The sequence below is a fragment of the Amblyomma americanum genome, chromosome 3 (genome assembly GCF_052857255.1).
Source record: "Amblyomma americanum isolate KBUSLIRL-KWMA chromosome 3, ASM5285725v1, whole genome shotgun sequence".
Taxonomy (NCBI): Eukaryota; Metazoa; Arthropoda; class Arachnida; order Ixodida; family Ixodidae; genus Amblyomma; species Amblyomma americanum.
Genome location: NC_135499.1, coordinates 175093591 through 175113906, shown reverse-complemented (window position 1 = coordinate 175113906; position 20316 = coordinate 175093591). Strand labels below are relative to the sequence as shown.

At 44.3% G+C, this 20316-nt stretch overlaps 1 protein-coding gene across 4 annotated transcripts; it reads right to left on the bottom strand.

Moving 5' to 3' along the window:
- Positions 1-706: 706 nt before the first annotated feature.
- On the bottom strand, positions 707-14176 carry LOC144125468 (uncharacterized). 4 transcript variants are annotated; one of them, XM_077658853.1, is made up of 9 exons: positions 13962-14176; positions 13789-13848; positions 13648-13698; positions 13482-13536; positions 13324-13413; positions 13192-13249; positions 12960-13026; positions 10946-11069; positions 707-1066 (listed from the first exon to the last, which is right to left on the bottom strand). In XM_077658853.1, the coding sequence occupies exons 1-9, from the start codon at positions 14038-14040 to the stop codon at positions 961-963; spliced, it is 690 nt and encodes a 229-aa protein (XP_077514979.1). In that variant the 5' UTR covers positions 14041-14176; the 3' UTR covers positions 707-960. The 4 variants fall into 4 exon arrangements, with proteins under 4 accessions (XP_077514979.1, XP_077514981.1, XP_077514980.1 ...); XM_077658855.1 differs by having other exon boundaries at positions 13801-13848; XM_077658854.1 differs by having other exon boundaries at positions 818-1066; positions 13648-13695.
- Between the last annotated feature and the right edge of the window lie 6140 nt (positions 14177-20316).

Sequence of the window (20316 nt, the reverse complement as noted above, 5' to 3'; positions counted from 1 at the left end):
GCATTTCAACATGGATAGACTGCAAAAAAGCCTGGACCGAGATTTTTGTGCATGTTAAATAAATTGAAGTGTTCTAAATTAATAAGCCCTCATTTAGTGAGATTTCTACGCGCAACCTTGCGTGTGTGACGTCACTGGCCACATGGCCACAGCCATTCGCTCCGTGTTTGTTGAAGGACAAAATTTCGAGTTGGCTTTTTGTCATTTCATATAAATAATGTCCCAAGCTCTCACTTTCAGTTGCCAGTTTGACCAATCAACTTGCACACAATAGATTTTGTGACAGCCCCTGTGACGTCATCGTCAGGTCGAAACAATGTTTCGGTATTGGTTTCTGGTTTTTGATCTTTTTAAGAACTTCTACTCGGTATTTTAAAAAATGGATTTTTGTACTGGAGCGAGGGGACTCTATAAAAGGAAAGTAATATGATCATCAGCTCAAAATGTTTAAAAAATCCCGGGTTGGCCTCTAAAGTGCCATGCAATAAAAAATTAAAAGCACACTGTTCAAATATGCAAGGTTTCCGTGTGTGTTTCCTGACAAATGGTACACAAGATTTGCAGCTGCATCGCAAGGTGCATGTGCACACACAGCGCTTGGTGAGCATGTCACTAGCGAATACACAAGAACCAGCTTGCTCTTGCTCATCGCTGGTTGTGCGAATGCAACTCTATGACATTCCATAAAACAGGCTGTGAGAATGTCTGGAGAACTCACTGGAATGTTTTATTTGCATCACAAGCCACTTCTTTGGCAGATCTGACTCTTGTCAGTTTGTAAAACAAAAAAGGAACATGACAAAAAAAGGAATTGTATGTGAGACCAAGTCTCCGAGATAAATTAAGGCGCGCTGGTATAGGTACGCGTGATGGCTATATCACTCGGTGGCTGTATCACAGGTTCTTTGGCATCAACATCGCGCAGTTGTCAAGTCCTGCAGCCAACACTCGGCTCGCATATCATGGCTGCGAAAGGCGGTCAAGTTCTTCCATGAGCTGTTGCTTCTTCAACTTAAGTTGATCGAGCACTCTTTGTAGTCTCTCACCTTCTCCTCCAAAGATCTGGCTGCAAAGTGAAGACAGAAGAAATATTGCACGAGAAAAGTCAAGATGTGTCTAGCTAAAATACTCGCGCAACAGTCAAGCTGCAGAATTCACAGGGCTAATTTCCCTATGAGAAATGATTTCATTATTCCAGCCAGCTGGCGCCAGGTGCTTCAAGTAGGTTGCTTTTATTTTTGTGTATCACCAATAACTACACTTGAACCTCGATATAACGAAGTTGAAGGGGCCAGGCGATTTAGAGCCTGTATTGACCAAGCCTCAAAGGGGAAGCGTTATTCCTTCGTCACATTCATTTTGTTATAAACCATTTCAATATAACGAGGTTCGACTGTATTTCCCTACACTGTTCAACGGTTTTTAATGAATTGTCAAACACTGATCAAAGTTTTTTCAGACAACTAGTGTGTCCCACATATATTTCAGAAACTACTGTCCCAGTTTTGCTCCAATTAAATGGTTTCTACTGGGCAGCGGAGGCAGGAAAAAAAATTTGCCTGGAGGTTGCAACTTCAACTGCCAAACACAGTGTTTAGCACATATTACAAAAGGTAAAACCCCAGAACACACACTTAAACTGCACAAGTTCTCATGGTCAGAACAGCAGCAAAGACCTAGAAAGTTGTACTGGGCCAGTTTATTTCTAAGAACAATGCTTCAATATGGAAGACAGGGACTCCAACACATGCAAGGATTTAGGCACTGTTTTTTCTTTTGTGCTTACTAACATGCTGCACAAAGCACATTTTTCATCTTTACAGTTGCTACAGTTGAACAAGATAATTTGCAGAATGTGTTGGGTGGCACCCTTAGTGTGGCAAGCATACAGAGTCCAGACTGTACAGGCAACTCCCGGCATCTTTTCTATGAATCTTGATGACAAAATCACGGCCGACATGAATTTGGGTACGATATGAATTTGTAATATTCCATGGCCACAGTGCATTGTGTACAACGTGCAGAATTTCGAGTGTCCCAACACTCTCCCGTGCTGGCAAGGAAAATATGAATCCAGGAGCTGCAACCGTTGGCAGCAATGTAAGGAGGCCACAACAGCTCAGATTTTGGTGGTGGCAGCATGGAAAGTTCCAAACGGTGCAGCCAAAGGCGGAAGTAGCGAGAACAGTGGGTGGCTAGGATATTGTGTGCTCTATGCACAAATGCTGCGAGCGTGCCAGCCGAACAGTATGCATCCATGAGCACCACGCACTGCCCCCACATTGCTGATCCTGCGATCGCAAGTCGCACAGTATGCAACTGCAAGCATTGAGTGATGGAATCCTTGCTACTGCATCGGCATAGACGAATGTGTGTATGCTCATGGGTTCAACTTCACAACCACTGAAAATGTTAGAGGATCTGCATCAACTGTGCATTACGGCTTCCAGGTTTCCTGACAGCCATGTATTAATGCACGAGAATGCATTTCCGGTGCTTCAACATACTCATTTTGTTCATATTCTGACAATATTAATTTTGGCTGATACAAATATTTTTCATGAAATTCGCATCACAAACATTTTATTGTACAACGGTCACAATCATTTTCTCGTTAATGATCAATTTCATTTTCTCTGAAAAATATTGGAAAGGAAAGGGTGCCTGTAACTTTTAAAGCCAGCCAAAGGCCCCAAGTTAGCCCAGCCTGCTTTCCCAGGGAAGCTGACTTGACAGAATGCCAATCCTGACAAATGCAACACCATTTTGCCTCCCGAGTCGGTGCAAAATAACCTCTACAAAGGTATAGAGGGCGAGGAACTGCCACCTTTGCTGTGAGAAAATGAAAGTGCAGCATAAAGTCACTGGGTACCAGTGCACTTTTCCAACTAGAGTATTTGTAATATGTACGTCGTGGACCTGACACCATTCCATGTCATGGATGATGCTCACTTGCCTAGGTGTTTCATGCAATGTTTATCCCACTGGTGGCATGCAACTGTTCTTTTTTTTTTCTATTTTCTAAACAATTATCTCAGAGGCAAAATATGGTGACACTACTAATTTCTCGCTGCTCAACACGCACTCACGCATGCAAGCACAAAACATTTACCTATGCTTTCCTCGGTTTCAACAACTATTGGCTTCCTTCGTGTGTATGCATCAGAACTAGTAAGTCGTCGTCTACATTTGTTACTTTACAAAGGCACAATCTTTGGATTGCACAGTAGCAACCACAGATGGTGTATTCTTGCCACAAATTTAGCGTAAGCTGCAGCTGCCGACACCTGATCAGCACAATGCAGACAGCCAAATTTGTTGGCTGTCTCCATGAAAATATTGAAATGGCATATATTCATGAAGCTTACAGGAAATGGAAGTTAAGATGGAATCAAGGAAGAGGAAAATATGGAGAATTTAATACAGTCAACTCACAATAATTAAAACTCAGATAATTAACACTTTTGCTTAATTAGAACACTAAAAATTTTGGTTGCACAACTACACTGTACCATGATTTCACTTAATTAAAACTTTGTCTTGCTTCAACACTCCCGGTCAGCTGAACAGTGGGTGGCCAAGGTCAGATACATGAGGTTAGTGGTGCCGCATCAGCTGAAAATTAACCGGATGTACCTTGACACTGCAAGCCATCATTCGGATATCCCTCCTCAAGCCCAAAATGACAGACATATTGTTGATATCTTTGATATGGGTGCAATGGCAGGCATGGTGACAATAGAAGGGCACTCGTTGCTGCATAGTTTTGTTTCCAAAGCTTTGTTAGCAGCTTGCGGTGAAAATGCCTATAGGCCTGCATCAACCAGCCGAGCATGTCTGTATGCCGTTTTGTTGCCAATTTGCATTCTTGAGCTCGTGTTTGTCCGTGTGGTTCCTCCCGTGCACTGAAACTGTGTGCTCATCACGATATGTTCAAAGTTTGTGCGGTGAATGGTACCACATGCGCCAACCGCTACCACGGCTGTCAACCAGTACCGTGGACGTTAACTGAAACCCCGCTGCACAGAAAAAGAAGCCACGGAGGCCCCTACGATATTGGAGCTGTTCTGTTTCAACACTCCTTACACTGTGCACACGTGAAAAAATCCCAAGTGTTCAAACTGGTTTAATGAATAATTTAAAGTTGATTACAGCTACTATTGAATGGCTTCAGCTGGAATGAACCGAGTTGCTTAAGCCAGTTTGATCAGTCAGGACCAGTTAGGAATTTTTATAGAATTGATGAAACTGCAAAAAATCACTGTTACACAATTTTTCCACAGGAGCAGACAACCATAGCCCATCTTTTAATCACTTAAATTTGTGATGATGCGAGATGACTTTTGGCAGTGTTTCCAAGGGTAATTTGATCATTCGACTTTCGGATAATTTGGACTTTTTTTCGGTCCCTTGAAGTTAAAGTTAGGTTGGTTTTACTCGACTGGGTTACCAGCAAATTATTGATAGCTTTTTCTATTTTCAAATACACAACCATTAGAGATTGCTGGTAAACCGGCAGCTCGTTCTATTCTAGAATAAACAAATCTGCCTTTTACCCATAATTTTTTTTCCACAGAGCAAAGGTTCCAAAATACAACTGGTATGCATAGATATACAGAGAGAAAATTACATTCAGTCGTGAATAATATTAAGGTACACTTTAATAATTCAAACAATGTCTGGTCCCTTGAAGTTTAAATTCATGAGAGTCTACTGTACCATATATTGCCATTGGGCGACAACAACGGGAGTGAAAGCATGTACCATTTGTTGGTAATGAATGCAGTGGAGCAAGTGGGGTATGTATTCAGAATTTGTGTCATAATAAAAAGCATCATAATCTGCCGCAGTGGCCACACCTGATTGGTCGAAATGCTGGAAGTGGATGGGGAGGTTTGATACACTGAAAAGGGTCGAAGAAACCAGACGGTGATGTCAAACACATAGCGCATGCTGCTCAAGGACGGCCAACATGGCGGCGTGCTCTGAACCGGAGCCTCTCGCTTCGAAGTGAAATCATCTGTGTTACTGCGTTTTTTGGCACATGAACTGGCTATAAACTGGGTACGGGGCTTTCGCTTCGTCCTACCTTGTCTATAAAAAATTGAATGGATGAGAGATTTGGCCAGTTTTTTTATTTCGCTGGACGATTCTGTAGCTCCCAGGCCTAGCGAGCACTGGTTTATTGTAAAAATTGTTCTCTTCATTCGTTAACTTGTCTGCGTACGTAGAATGATGCAACATAAACCATATTGTCCCGCAGAATGCTTGCGTTTACTGTAGTTTACCGCACGCAAACATGCATTTCCTATTCTAGAACTCTCTATAAGCTGTTGAAGGGTGCTGCATCATGAGCGTGTGTAATGCCTGGCAGCATGAAACCGCTCATGTGCACGGATGGTCAATCACCAATGACGTGCTTCTACACCGACATGTTTGACATGGCATATGCAGTTTTTCGGCTTCCCTTAGTGTTCTCAATAGCCGTGGTGGTGTGGTTCTGCAATGAGCTCGCAGGTTAGCTTGCAAGGAAGTTTACGGGCGTCAGAGTGGGCATCAATAAAACTTGTTTTTGGGCTAGTTAGTGCAGTTTGAACCTAAGAAAAACAGCAGCACCAAAGAATGCAACTGCAGATGAAGAAAGCGCTTGTATCTTGTCCTTTCTTTCTTGGGCATGCATGCGCTTTGTACCATGGCGAAGCTATGAAAACTTCAACTGCGAACTCTCCCAACGCATATAAGAAGAGAAACACAGCAAGAAAATCTTTTAGCTTATCCCTTTTATTTATTTGCTGCACAAAATTTAAAACCCAAACGCGGCATCTCGCGGTTCTTGCAGTGCCTGCATAAAAGGAATGAAGAACGCAAATTTCCGTCTGCACAACCATCCGATCACAGCACCGGATTACGTTCAGCAATGTTGCAGACTGCAAGTCGTCACGGCATCTTGGTTCAGCACGGCACGAAGTGCACATTGTGCAGCGAGTGAGTGCATGCCACAAATTTTCCTCTGCGTACCCTTTTACCCTCAAGATAAATGTAAAACCTCGTGTTGCGTGAACAAGGTAGCTGCCTTTTATTTAACATCGGCGATCGACGTATGTAGCGGCCGCCTTCTGTCACTGCAAAGCCACGCGTAGTTGCGTACAATATTTTCTTCATTAAGTACACCTCCGGCCTTTACGGTGCAGAAAAGAGTATCTGAACTATTGTTTCTATTTGTTGAAGTCCATTGGGTGAATAAAGCAGCTTTGATATTACCCCTTTACAGTGGAATCTGATGCGCAACTAAACTTGTGGCTGAATTTTTCTTCGGTCACATTGGTCGTGTTCAATTTGTCTGCAAAGAGCAACTGCACAGATGAACCGTTTCGCTGCGGCAACCTTAATGCAGTGACATTTTGCCGCCGCTCACAGTCGCAACCGAACAGACATCCGCTTCCGGCGTTTCGACCAATCGGGCGTGGCTGCTGCGGCAGATTCTGACCTTTTTATATGACACAAACTCGGAATATGGCTCTTGGTTTTGAAAGACACTGTTACATTACGACAGCTCCCCAACTATCTGGTGAGTACACCAGGCTGGATATATCAGTGCTCATGCTGTGTGCCAGCGGTTTGGAAGACAAAGAAGTGATGAGCTCTGCCAGACAGAATGCCTATGGCTGCCTTGTAGAGCTGGCGCGGCCATCAGCTGGCCGCCGTTTTCTTCACCAGACATTGTGCGGCTCCTTCAATAAATGAGAACAGCTCTCCACAATTGGTGACCGCAGACTTCCTGGACATTCGACACAAGCAACCAAGCCGACTTCACCACTGAAGCCATTCCTTTGTTACGTGCTGTGTCATGGCCACGTCAAAATGGGACCCATCCAACCTAGGCAAGTCCATCCTAATGCTGTGCAGCAAGACTGATTTTCCTGGAAGCATGAATCAGCACCTTCTTACGACAACAATCCACCACTCTGGTTTGCGACGCTCGAGTCCAATTTTTTCATTCATGGCGTCTCCAGACAAGCCATCCGGTTCTACATCACCAAGACGCTCCTTCCTGGGGCCCGTTCCAGAGCCTCATCTTGCCACCTCTACGGCCCACCCTATATGATGACCTCGAGGCAGCCGTCATCAGGCACTAAGGTTTCCAGCTCGCATGACAGCCGCATTTTGAGCAAGTCAAGACGGAGCAAGCACAGCCACTGCTGTCTCATGAGCAGTACTTTTGTGCCATGACGCTACTCGTACTACCGCTGTAGACTCGCTGCCTAGTGCGTCTCAGGACTTGGCTCCACCAGATACGCACCAATATCCCAATCCATCACCACGCCTGTGTGTATCAATGGTTGAGGATCTCCTGCACAACGGTGAGGCGTCCACGGATTCCTGTATCCCAGCGTCAGCTGCCTTCAGTCGTAGATGTGATATTGAATGTTTACCACAAGGAGGGGAGCTCACCGTGCTCGCCCAGGTTGCTATGGAGGACAGTTAAGCCATGCAGCCATATAAACAGCTACGCCAAAGGCCCGACTCAAGTGTTCTATCATCTGCATCCTACAGTACCCGACGTCGCAGCCTATGACCACTGACTGTGTTGCAACAAATTTTGTGCACGGTTCCCACCCACAGCCTTCACTGTTCATGACCACAATTTACGAAGGGCGCCAATCATTCGTAGCCATGCGCATGTAGTGTTCGTTTCTCTTCCGCAAGGACCTCCACTGCTACAAAGCTACCTGACATTCAGGCACAGCGGCATCGCTACCAACAACGCGGACTCAATGCAGCCAGCAAGCCAGACTTGCAACGGTCTCATCAGCCTTTGCCAAAGACGTTACGGTCTGTGCATGCCGAGTTCCCAGAAGAAATAAAGCACACATCAGCAACTGCCACCTCCGCTGTGCCTTGCCATGTGCCTTGTGCAATGACGATAAATGTCGTGCGCTCTTCCACACGTGGGTCAATGGGGTCATCAGTGCCGGCAGTTTCAAATGCATCAGTTGACCCACTCCTTTCATTTGGAGCAGCAACGCTGCACCAAGCCATAGTTCTTGATATGCGCTAGTGAAACTTGAGTTTCTTAACCATACCTCGAGGATCTCAGAGTTGACGCGGCTATGGTTCACTCTTATCCACTGATACAAATTCGAGGGCTTTTAAACTCCGCCTTAAGGGTATTATGCAATAGAGTCAACGGGTCCCCTCTGTGGCCTGGGGCACTCTTTGCACATGACTTTGTAGACACGGACACTGTGCTTTACTTTATTTAATTTATTATAATAAAATTTAAATTTTTATTCCTCACAAGGCTTCCTTTAATCAAGTCGAACGAACATTTAAACATCCACGATGTCATGAAGGACAGGGACTGCAATGATGAAACTGTGTCACTGTTTTGAAATCTAACACAATGGAAAAATTTGGAATGTTCACTGCCAGCTAAGAGTGCTGCAGTTTTGTAATAATCACCTGACTTGTATTCCCACGCCTTTGAAGGCAATAAAGAAAGTTCTCCAGTTGTCATGAGGTAGCGCGCAACTCAAGGCTCGATCGTTTTTCTTTTCAACACAATTGCTTTTCTTTCTCCAGGGCACTATGTAATGACCCTGTAGATCAATGAGAAGTTCTGCAGTGACATCAATTTTGTACTGTGTGATCAATATAGGGTGTTTTAATTACCTGCGTGAGGTCATGTGGTTGTGACATCCCGACCCTCGCGACTAATCCAGAATTTCTCATCACGGCAGCACCAGCAATGGCGGTTTCTCCACTGAACAAGACCCTTAATGCTGTTGCCTTAAAAGCCACCTTCATAAAATACAAAACGGCAAAGCGCTCGTGTGCTCCTGTATACAGAGGCTTTTTTCATTTGCTTCGCTTGAAGCACGGCTGAATCACGAGGCTCTTTCGGACTGATGTTTTCATGAAATTCTGTTACTACTGTTAAGTAAAAAAAATGTCTAAACAATAGAGATTACCAAGATATGCTTTGCCTAATAAAAACTTTTCGCTCTTTTTTATTTTTTATAGCATTATTTATTGCCTCTGGGCATAAGAGGAGTTGGGAAGAAAAGAGAAAGAAAAGAAAAGAGTGGGTGGGTGTTAAATGGAGGAGAAAAGGTGGGTCGATCTAATGAAGGCGAGGAGGGAGCGGTGATGTGACCCCTGTGTCCAAGCAATATATGAGGACGGGTTGTACGGCAAGAGACCCACTGCTACCAGGTGGCGAATTCTGGTTGGCTTCAGCGCCGGGAAAACCCACAAGTGGTGAACGTCAGCCTCTGTATCTTGCTTTTTGTTTATTCTTTGTTGTTTTCCTTCTAGCCTTTAACGAAGAATGTTCAACTTCAAATGTCTATTAAACATAGTGCTGGCAATAACTATTCGGTTTTCTGAAGTGCAAGGACTTTGCACCTTTTAGCATAGGGCAAAAGTAGAGGCAACTGGTAAATACTGTAGAAACAAACGAAGAGCCCCAGAAACAGTTTTCAGTCCATTCGTATGTAGTCAAGTGCTCAGAGATTGGTTCGCATGAAGACCATTAACTTTAAAAAGATTTTGCTAGGCTGCCTATGGAAGTGATCGTTTCAACGTCACCGTGGCTTCATTCCAATGCTAAAGTTTTAATGAAACCAGTTGCGCCGATAGTGGAGCTTAAAGAAATTGGAGAAATCCGTGCGGCCGGATTTGTTTAAACCCTTTAAAATACAGTGCACTACTATACAGACACACTAAAAATTCCAGGAGCCATGAAGAAATTTTTAACTTGCAGATGATATTATCAGCTTTATTAATATTGGCGATTTCAGTGTAGGTAAGCATTGATTATACAGTATTGGGTATTTGTATCAGAAATCAACTTTTGAGGGTGTTGGTATCGAAGATACTTTCTTCAAGAATCGTCCCTAGCCCCGATATCTACCAGAGCATAAATGCCAAGCACGTGTTTTTCGACAACAATTCCTGAAACATGAACTAATTTCACAGTGCGGTGTGCCCAGAACATGTGGTTCTTAATTCACATCCCAACCTTTTCAGTAAGGAAGGTGTTAATGTATTTATTGTGTACAAAGGGGAGATGCTGGTCTTGAAATGATCAAAAAATGCAAAAATTTCGATTTTGCAAAAATGGCATATTCGGCATCAATACCCTCTAAAGTTCATGCCTAAAAAGTTTCAAGGTCTAAATTCGACCTCCAACTAGTAAATATCTATATATTTCGCGCCTACGAAGCCTGGAAATGGCGATTTCAAAGAGAAATGCAGCAAGATTTCGCGCCTGTCACTTCCCACGACCATGTCCCGATGGTCGCTATCCTGGTTTTGTTTGAAAGCTTGGCCCTTACTCAACTACCTGGTATTACTCACTACTATGAAATATTTTGGAATGTCCGCATTCCGCTGTTTTTTTTTAAGCCTCCAGAACGACGTCTGAATGGCTGGCGCGTGCGCACTTCAAATGAGATTTTCTCAGCTTCATGCTTTTTGCCAACATGACTATGTTTTTATAGCACAATTTCAATTAATTTTATACCATTGAATTGAGAAATAACTAAACTTTGGAGCAATGCTATTTTCCTTGGCTGAGTCAAACATTTAAATTTTTGTGAACCATAATGTCACCTTATACTTCATAATTATGGTGCTTGGACGAAATTTAGCATTTTTATATGATAATGTACTTCAACAACAATATAATTAGAATAGTTCCAGATGGCAGGTCTTTGGCTACAACCCCATTTCGATCAAAACCCCCAAGTTTAATTAGGTCTCAGTTATTTAGTGAGCTAATTGAGATATACTGAAACTAATTATATTTTTGAAAACAGGAAGTAGTAAAACATAGACACATCTAATTTCATTAAGATACCTTTAATAATAAACATACTCATTTCAAGACCCGCATCTTCCTTAAAGAAGTTATTAATTAATGTGTATTATCGCCACTCACAGAGCCATCTGCTCCTCTTCAGGCTCCAAGAAGACCTCCTGTGCCGCAACATCGCCTGCACCCTGCATTCGTACTTGTAGTAGCTCAGCTTTCTTTCCCTCAAGGACCACACCCACATCTATGCCTGCAAGAATCCAGAGTTGAGCAAGATGAAAGCAGTATGCTGTTTTTCCCAATACAACAGAAACATAATATTTAAGAGCAGAGCAGATGCATGGCTGACTTAAATTTCAAGCAAAGTTATTTGCATGGACCAACTTGAAGCAATGAATGGTCACTAGTACACTGGCACTTCTGGATACAGCAGGCACTAAAAATCTTGAATCAAAAATGAATCTGCAGTATGCCAAAGGCAATGAAAAGCTTTCGTTCTTAGCCCTGTGCTGTCAACAGGGCTAACAAAACATCAAAATGTGAAATAGCCATTGCACATAAAAACATCATTTATTTGTTTACTGTCCAACAAAGGGGTCGTTAAGTGTTCCAGCTAATGACCTCCTGCTGCATGAGCAGTTTTTATGCACACATTTACAGTTGCTTGTGGGATGAGATGACAAGTGTGTAACCACTTGAATTAGGCAGTGAGGAAGTACCATGGCCATTGCTTTCTATTACTACAGGGACTGATATTTGAAAGAAGTTAAGCATGCCTACAGCTCACGGACTGGAATGCTGAACTTTCAGGACCTTGTTTTGTCATGGTTTTATGGGTTTAACCTCCCAAAGCGACTCAGGCTATGATGGATGCCGTAGCAGATGGCTCCAGATAATTTTGTCCACCTGGGGTTCTTTAATGTGCACTAACGTCACACAGTACATGGGCCTCTAGCATTTCACCTACATCAAAATGCGACCGCTGCGGCCAGGATCTAACCCATGTCTTTCGGGCCAGCGAGCCACTGCAGCGTCTACTTTCAATGCCCTGTGTTTTTGAATATTAGGACAGTAAAGCCTGCGTAACTTTTTCCAAACAGATACTCAGCAAAGAACTGGGTTGTTTTGTGCACTGCACTAAAAGAAATTGTCTGTTCTCCATTCACCACTGCTTCGCTGCACAGATAACGGCATACTGAAAGCATCTTGCTGAACGGTTTCGATACTGCCCGACAATGAATGCATTAAAACTAACAAGTTCATTGAATTTCACACTGGGAGGACTAAATGTGCAGTATCAAAGAGATATCAGACATACAGTTAGTTAGATATTGATTAATCAGGTACACAATAAGTTTTCCTTTTCAGTAAAAGTACCTCTCTCACAACAGGCCCCTTCTCTTTGAAAATGTCGAAATGTCAATACCACTGACAATAATGGTGAGCCAAAACACCTGCTGCCATTTCATTCAAAGAGGAAACGCGTAATACACTAGCACACTCACAGATACCTTACAAATGCAGAATAGCAGCTACACCAAATGTACTAAAAAACAATTTATCAGCCACTTTGCTTCACTTTTTACGAAATAATGCTTAGAGGAAAATATCAAGAAGAAACAGTGGCTGTATATTGTTATGCTTAAAAGAACTGACTTTTTTTTAACAATACACTTGGAAATAATGTACAATAGGCTTGGAAATAATATGGGTGCAAACAGCATGTTACCTAGAAACTCTGAAAGAGCACTACAAACCAAGGAAATATCTGTACTAACTATGAAATCAAAAAGAAATGTCACAGAGTTCCAAAATTTTAAAATGACCAACCTAATAGGAAAACTACCACTGTGCATGCCATTGCACAACTATTTGTTTCACAAGCTTTGATTCAAAGACTGACCAGCTAGAACAGCCCAGTGTCATACACAGTTCTCTTTTTGTTTCTTCTAGGCTGTTACTATCTCTGAGCTATATTATGAGCTACTGCTTTGTTAGCATTACTTTCAAACAAAGAACGTTTTCTTGACCCCTTCTGACTGACTATGGTGTCTGCCTAAACCTCACCAACAGTGTGCACACTTATCAGACAGATAAAAAAGCAATGACAGCTGTATGCTACACCTTGAAGGCCACTTACATTCCTGTTCAACCTTTTGAATCTTGGCTCTTAAATCCTCAGCCATTCTGTCCAGGGCCTCTGGAGTCTAAAAGTCATTTAAAAAAATACCACATTTGTTAACTCCTTACAATCCAAGACTTGTAAAAAAAAACAAAAACAAGTGTATCCTGTACAAGATGGATACAAACATTGCGGACTCAAAGTTCATGCAAAACTGAATTCCAGAAACGTGCAGCTCGGTACATCTTACCCATACTGTTTGTGCCAACGAGTTACGAAGCTGCTGCACACGCTGCTCTAAAGTGATTCTGCAAAAAAGAAAAACGAATAGAAAGAGTAACTAAAATGCGCGAGCCGCGTATAATGTGAACACACCACTTACAATTTTTCAAATTTTGATGATTTTTCCTCACGTATTCGAGCTGTAAGGTTCTTAATCCTGGCAGCAATTTTGTCCTTTGTCTTCTGATACCTGAAACGCGGGTATCAAGGAAGGCCCCTTGTCAAAACGCGCGAGTAAAAGTAGGCACCCGCACTCACTTTTCGCACCGGGTCTGAAGATCGGCTGCGCTTGTTTTTAGCATACGAAGCTCATCTAAATTGCCAAAATGCAGCGTGCAGCGAAAAAGCTCCGTGAAAATCACGCAAACACGGCAAGACTAACGGCATCAAGACGGAAAGTATGAATGCAAGTACACGGCTTTACCTTGAGCACTGCTGTAACGCTCTTTCAAAGAGATGAGATCAAGTTCTGCTGCTGAAAGAAAGAACCAGTGACACTGAAAACAGCTACACGAAAAATGACAAGCAGTAGCATTCCAGAAGACAACACTGTTGACAACTTTACCATTCCGCGCACCTGAACGGTTTGTTTCCAGCGTCTCATCTTGGGCCGTGGCAGCGCGCTCTGAAGGTTAAAAAAAGGGTGAAAAAGATATCACACCAAGTAACAATGCAAAGGGCGAAGAAAGACTGAGAAGGCGTGTAATCTGCTCAAGACAAGTGTGAGCACGAAAGTACCTCTTTCAGTGCCTTCCGCAGCCTCCAAATTGCTGGAAGACGGGGCAGTACTAGTGAAATTGCTCCTTTCTGAAGACATGACAGAACTGTAAACTCTAGTGACTGGAAGTTCACAACCTTTATCAAATTACTGTCTGCTGCAACGCCAACGCATGCCGCGTCAGTTGCAGCGCCGGCACACCCGCAGGCCCGCAGCGTCAAAGTAGCCACTAGTACCCACCTATTTGGCCACTGAAGGTATGACGTCAGGGAGATTTGAATTTAGATCTGTTGCTTGTGGTCTTCCCATTCGCAGACGCGGTTATTTTTATTTGCATTTATTTAGTGACTCTAGTTAGAACCAGTTAAAACGCTGTCATAGAGTTTCTAAATATTGCTAGAGTGTACCAGCACAAACTAATATTACCTAGAGGGAAAGCTGGCGCCACCGTCTATGCGAGTTTCTGCAAGAGCAAGAGAAAGAGCAAAGTTCTACACAGTGTTCTAGAAGGTGTAGTGGCTAAAGCGGCGCGCTCCCCGTGAGGCTTTAGAAGCGGTTGCCGCGGTGTGGCGCTGGCGTAGACTCCTGGAGCAGAAGCGAGCGCGTTGCCGCTGCGCGCGGTGCGTGGCTAAGGGGGGCCGATCGGAGAGTCGCGCTGTTTGTTGGGGGCATTATCGCGTAAGTATCCCCTTTTTTTATGCATCACCGCTTGGCTGCTGATGTAAGGCACAACAGAAATGACTGAGGCTTTTATAAGGAAATCAGGGAGTTGCAAGCGCGCTTAATTTCGTGAAAAAAGGCCAACTGCTTACCTCTATTCTTCCAAGGTTCCATTTTTCTCATTTTCAGGAAGGTCAGGCTGAATGTGTTCCCGACGAAATGGGATAGTAATTGCTATGGGTCCGGAGATGACTTCGACGGTTTCACTTCACGGCACTCGTTATGATAACAACACATCGCAATATTAATTTGTCGATATTCTTCCTTTATTTGTTTATTTGCAATATAAATTCACAGGCGTACTGAGCCTGGTTTTTTACAGTGGCGGAACAAGAACAATTAATAGCCGGATATAATATAGTTGCATGACATCACAGCACTGAACAAGTTGATTGCAGCTAGTTGAGAAGGACGAAAATGAAATTAGTGAAAATGTACAACTAAGACGCTTCTCGATCAGACACGACGATTTTGTAAATCTATGCAGTTGCTACTTTCTGTGCATCAGCACTGCACTACAAACGTAAAGGAATGCCTACATATATTCAGACGTGAAAGCAATGCGCTCACTACAAAACTTGAACAAGCACGAGAAAAGAAATCATGAAAACAGAATACCTTTCCGCAATAAAAGATTACAAAGACATGTATATTTACAGCAACATTAAATAATCGACTCTTAAATACAATAAAAATGCACGCATGAGAAATCGTATTACAAAATCACGAACAGATGTATTATATATACAGTCCTATACATGTTAAATAGTTACATACCGTGACAACCTAGAAGTAAACACACTTTGAAAATAACGACATTCATATGAAAAATATATAGGAAAGGAAATAAAAATGTCGTGGAAAGTGCGACTTACGTGGTGCGACTAAGTTTAAGATATTTCGCGGCTTCGCGCTTCTGAAAAACTGAAAGAATTCGGCAACATAAAAACGACGTCCGCAACTTCGCAAGAGAGCGCAGTCCTGTGTACCCGGACATTCCGAAGACTCAAACCACAGAATAAACTTTGACGAAACCTCGTACGTGCGTGCCATGCTCTGAACAAAAAAAAATTCTCAAAAACGGCTATTCCCAGAATCCTGGCGCATTCTGGGACATCGAGCGCACAAAAGGAAACCTGGCCGCAGTATATGCGCAGGGAGCTTAATTCGCTCTGCAGCTCAAAGGAGACAAGTCGCCATTGACAGCCATTGACCGCGTCAATCCGACAACGTACCGTTGTTCTACACACCCTAACGTGAATCGCAGCCGTAACCCCCGCCCTGCCCGCTTCTTTCGCATCACCGCTTTTCTTTTTTCGGCCTCCTGCTGCTCCCATCCATGCATACTTAAAGACGCTAACTACTGCCCCCATTCACCCCTGAAGAAGGAGCCCAGCTGGCTCCGCAACGTTGGGTTTTAAAGTTAGTTTTTGGTTGAAAATGTGCCTGAGTTTATTACAAAGCACTAGCGTGGCCGAATAACGAACAAGGAGAAGCCCACTATTCCACAGAACACGCGATGCAAAACACGCCTTGTTCCAGCGATGAGAAGACAGCACGGGAGAGAGACAACACGGACACACTGACGAGTGCTGGCTTTCAACTGAGCATTTATTTCCAAGTAGCGAAGCAGGAGGAACGGGGAAGGCTAGAAAAAAAAAAAGTTATTTTGTGGCATGGGTGTCAACGCGGAATTTCTACAAGGAAATTTCGTCAATCTAGAGGAGTGCCTCAAGGTGCAGTTCTCTCCCCCGTTCTTTTCAATCTCTTACTCAGTTCGATTCCGACCTCTCCTGACGTGACTACATACGTGTATGCAGACGATATAGCTTTCTTTGCTGGTGCGAGTGATTTACATTCTGTTCATATGGCGTTACAGTCGTATTTAAATTCACTTGACCGATGGTTATCTGAAATCCACTTAAGTCCTAATGTAAACAAGTGCGCTTTGTTACCTTTTCCGATTTCTCAACAGGTAAACATTTCACTGGTTTATCGTCATCACGTGATTCCTCAGGTATGTTCTCTAAAGTATCTCGGGGTAACTTATGACACCTCTCTCTCTTGGTGGTCACATATAGATCAGGTTGCAGCGAAAGGGGTTCGGGCAGTCGGTCGAAGGCTGAGTAGCCCACGCTGTGGTATGCGCAGACATGCTCTTCTGATGATTTACAAAATGTATATCCGGCCTATCTTGGAATTTGGCTGCGTTCTGTTTTCTGGTGCGGCTGCATATAAACTGCGCTCACTTCTGCTCTTGGAGCGTGAAGCTTTGCGTCTCTGTTTGGGTCTCCCTAAATACGTGGCAAACAATGTTTTGTATCTGGAAGCGCGGGTGCCGCCTCTAACTGCAAGGTTTCGCCTGTTGACGGTACAGACGTTTTTAAAATTTTGTGACTTGGAGTAGCATGCATCCCATTTGATCTTCCTAGGGAGCGAGTGGAGTTCTTGGGTGTCGGTTGGTCTCGGCTTCAAACTCCCCAAATCTGTTTCGTTGAATCCTTGCTGGGCCCACTAAATGTGCGGATACCTGAAATTGTTCTGGTGCGGTCCATCCCCTAAACTGTGACCATCATCTTCGACGATATTTACCCACGCAATGCCAAATTACTGCCTTTCTCTTTGTTAAATGGTATGTTGCAGGATTACTTGTCGACCTTCTGCACACATGTTGCTATTGCGACTTATGGCTCGGTGTGTGACGAAAAGGCAGGTGTAGGCATTTATTCCCAGTCCCTTGACTGGTCTTTTTCTCTCCGTCTTCAAGATTTTACACCTATCTATCTGGCTGAGTTTCTAGCAGTGGTTCTCGTTCTGCGCAAGGTACCAATTTCTTTATCTGCAGTAATAATAATTACGGACTCGTTATCTTTATGCACTTCCCTGTCTGCGTGCACTGAATAGCAGCTCTTTCGGATACTAAAATTCCTGATCCCTCAACATATCAAATCAATTCGATTTATTTGGGTTCCTGGGCACAGGGGTCTTCTATTAAATGATTCAGCTGATGCTCTAGCGAAGTCAACCCTGAGTGGACCGACTGTTGACCCCCTTCCAACAACTGCTTACGTCACGGCGGCACGATTTCGAATGTACAATGAAAGAATTTGTCGCATCAGCGCTTACTTAATTGGACGACATCCAACACCTCCTGCTTCCTTGGAGAAGCACAGCATGGCGATATTTTTTAAATTGGTTTTTGGGGAAAGGAAATGGCGCAGTATCTGTCTCATATATCGTTGGACACCTGAACCGCGCCGTAAGGGAAGGGATAAAGGAGGGAGTGAAAGAAGAAAGGAAGAGGTGCCGTAGTGGAGGGCTCCGGAATAATTTCGACCACCTGGGGATCTTCAACGTGCACTGACATCGCACAGCACACGGGCGCCTTATTCCGGAGACCTCCACTTGAAGTTTCCTTCACGCGTCTTCGTTGCCGGGTGCCGCAACTAAATTTTTACCTCTACAGGCCTGGTCTGGCGATCTCCCCATTGTGTCCGTATTGTGCTGAGCCGGAAACAATAGAGCACTTTCTTCTCTTTTGTCGTCGCTACTCATCGATCCGGAGGCGCCTATTAGAGGTTCCAATGCAGAATCTCAGTTTGAGTCTGTCTTCTGCGGTTGTTCTGTCCCTTGGCGCTTCTATGCTTAGCCATACCAATGGGAATGTTTGCTCTGCCGTTCAAAATTATCTCCTAGAATCAAGACGTCTACCATCATAAGCTTTTGTACTGCCCATACCATCATAAGCTTTCGTATTTGAGTAACTACTTTTTGCAATTCCTACTCTCTCTCTCTCCCTCTCTCAATCTCTCTTTTTTTATGATTCCCTTACCTAATTTTCAGTTTGTTAGGTCGCCCTAACCTCCTGCAACCTCCTCTGCTACAGAAACAGAGTTACACAATTTTTGTTAAGTCATCCCATGCTTGCCATATGCAATCTGCAATTTAAATAGTCACCGCCTGGTTATGGCCAATCCCCCTTGTGGGTATGTGCCATTTTGTGAGGGAAACAACAACAACAACAATGATGCGAAGGCTATAAAAGGGCGAGTGGGAGCCAGGCACGAGGGGAACAGCAGAGAAGCGGAGGCCCCGGCGGGTCAGGGACACATCGGCTGGAAGATAGCGACGCCGGCTACTGCTCCGGTGAGCTCGCGTTCTACGACTTCGCATCGTGGACTTCCTGCCGTCTGAGCCCGTTCTGGGGAGTCAACGGAGGACGCTATCACCTGCTACGGCCAGGGGTATCTCCAGCGCTGTTGCCACTCATCCGGGTGGTGCCCCCAACGCCAACAACACCGGCATCGCCTACACGGGCGCTTGCACGGGGAGCTTGTACTACGCAGCCAGCGACGCCGCCAGCGATGCCAGCCCAAGCGCGCCGAACGCCGCCAGCGACGCGAACCCAAGCACGTGTAACGCCGCCTCGATGCCGGCTACTGGATCCATACAACGCCGCAGCCGCATGGAACCAACCGTGAGCACGAACGCCGACCGCTAATAGTAGACGTTGGTAGCAGTGTGCCCGGGTCGTGTGTATTTATAGTGCTTGTGTTTTGTGTTAGTTTTGTTAGTTTTGTGTTCTAGTGTGTGTGTGTCACGTAGGGTGTATTAAATGTGCATTTGTGTGGGTACACCTGTCGCCTAGCTAGTCCATTCTTTCGGTCCGAGTGTTCTCCTGGGAGATCCGTGACACACCCATGAGACGGACAGTGGCAACCTTACCTTCTACGAAGATAAAAATTGCTGACACGTCTGAATGTGCGTATTTTAGTCTGCCGAACGTATTTAGGTATAAGCCGCGTTCGTTCCATTGGTATCGGCGCTGAGCGACCCACGTGAAAAAAAAAAAAAAATGTATTTTGCGTACATGGTCATCCACGTATCTGTGTATGTTAGTGCGAAGCTCCCCATGCTTACAGTATCGTCTTTCACGTCTGTGCATTAATACGCAGGCGCCTGAAAGCGGTCGGTCAGGCCGCTGGCTGAGAGCCGAGGAACAGCCATCGAAAGTCGCACCCCATATGCCGCGGAACGCCGGTATCAACGCGACGCAGCCCCTAGTCACGACAGAAGCATGGATGCTTTGTATTTCGCAAGAGGAACCCGTCGTCGGCCCTTCATCCGACGATGAACTTACTGCGCAAGAAATTTAGCGGCACCTGTGTGATACGCTCCACGCAATCCGCAGAGCAGACGATACAAGTTTGTGTGTTGCGCTCCAGTTGAGGGTAAACAAAAATGTCATTTGCATTTCTCTACCGTAATAAACACTACGCAAAAAACGTTTCGCAGTATATGCTTCTTCATTTTATCTTACAATAAATTACGACGACTCAAAAATTCAGAGATTGCCGTCTGCTCCCGGGGACGACGGCGCTCCGTATCACGCTATTCGCTGACGCTCGTGCAGACGAGTGCATCGCCTCACGTCATAGCTTTAGCCCAGCCCTCCACTCGCGTACACGAGCTTGCGCAAAGTGTAGCTTAGTGTAGGTTAAAAAAAAAACTAGCCCTAGCACTACATCCAACGTGAGAATGCCGGAAAGACATCAAGGCGCACTTGGCTTGGCTCTAAAATGTGACTACGACTGTAAAAATAAAAAAATTCGCAAATTATATGTTGCAAGGAAGCGTTGGTTTGCAATCAATATG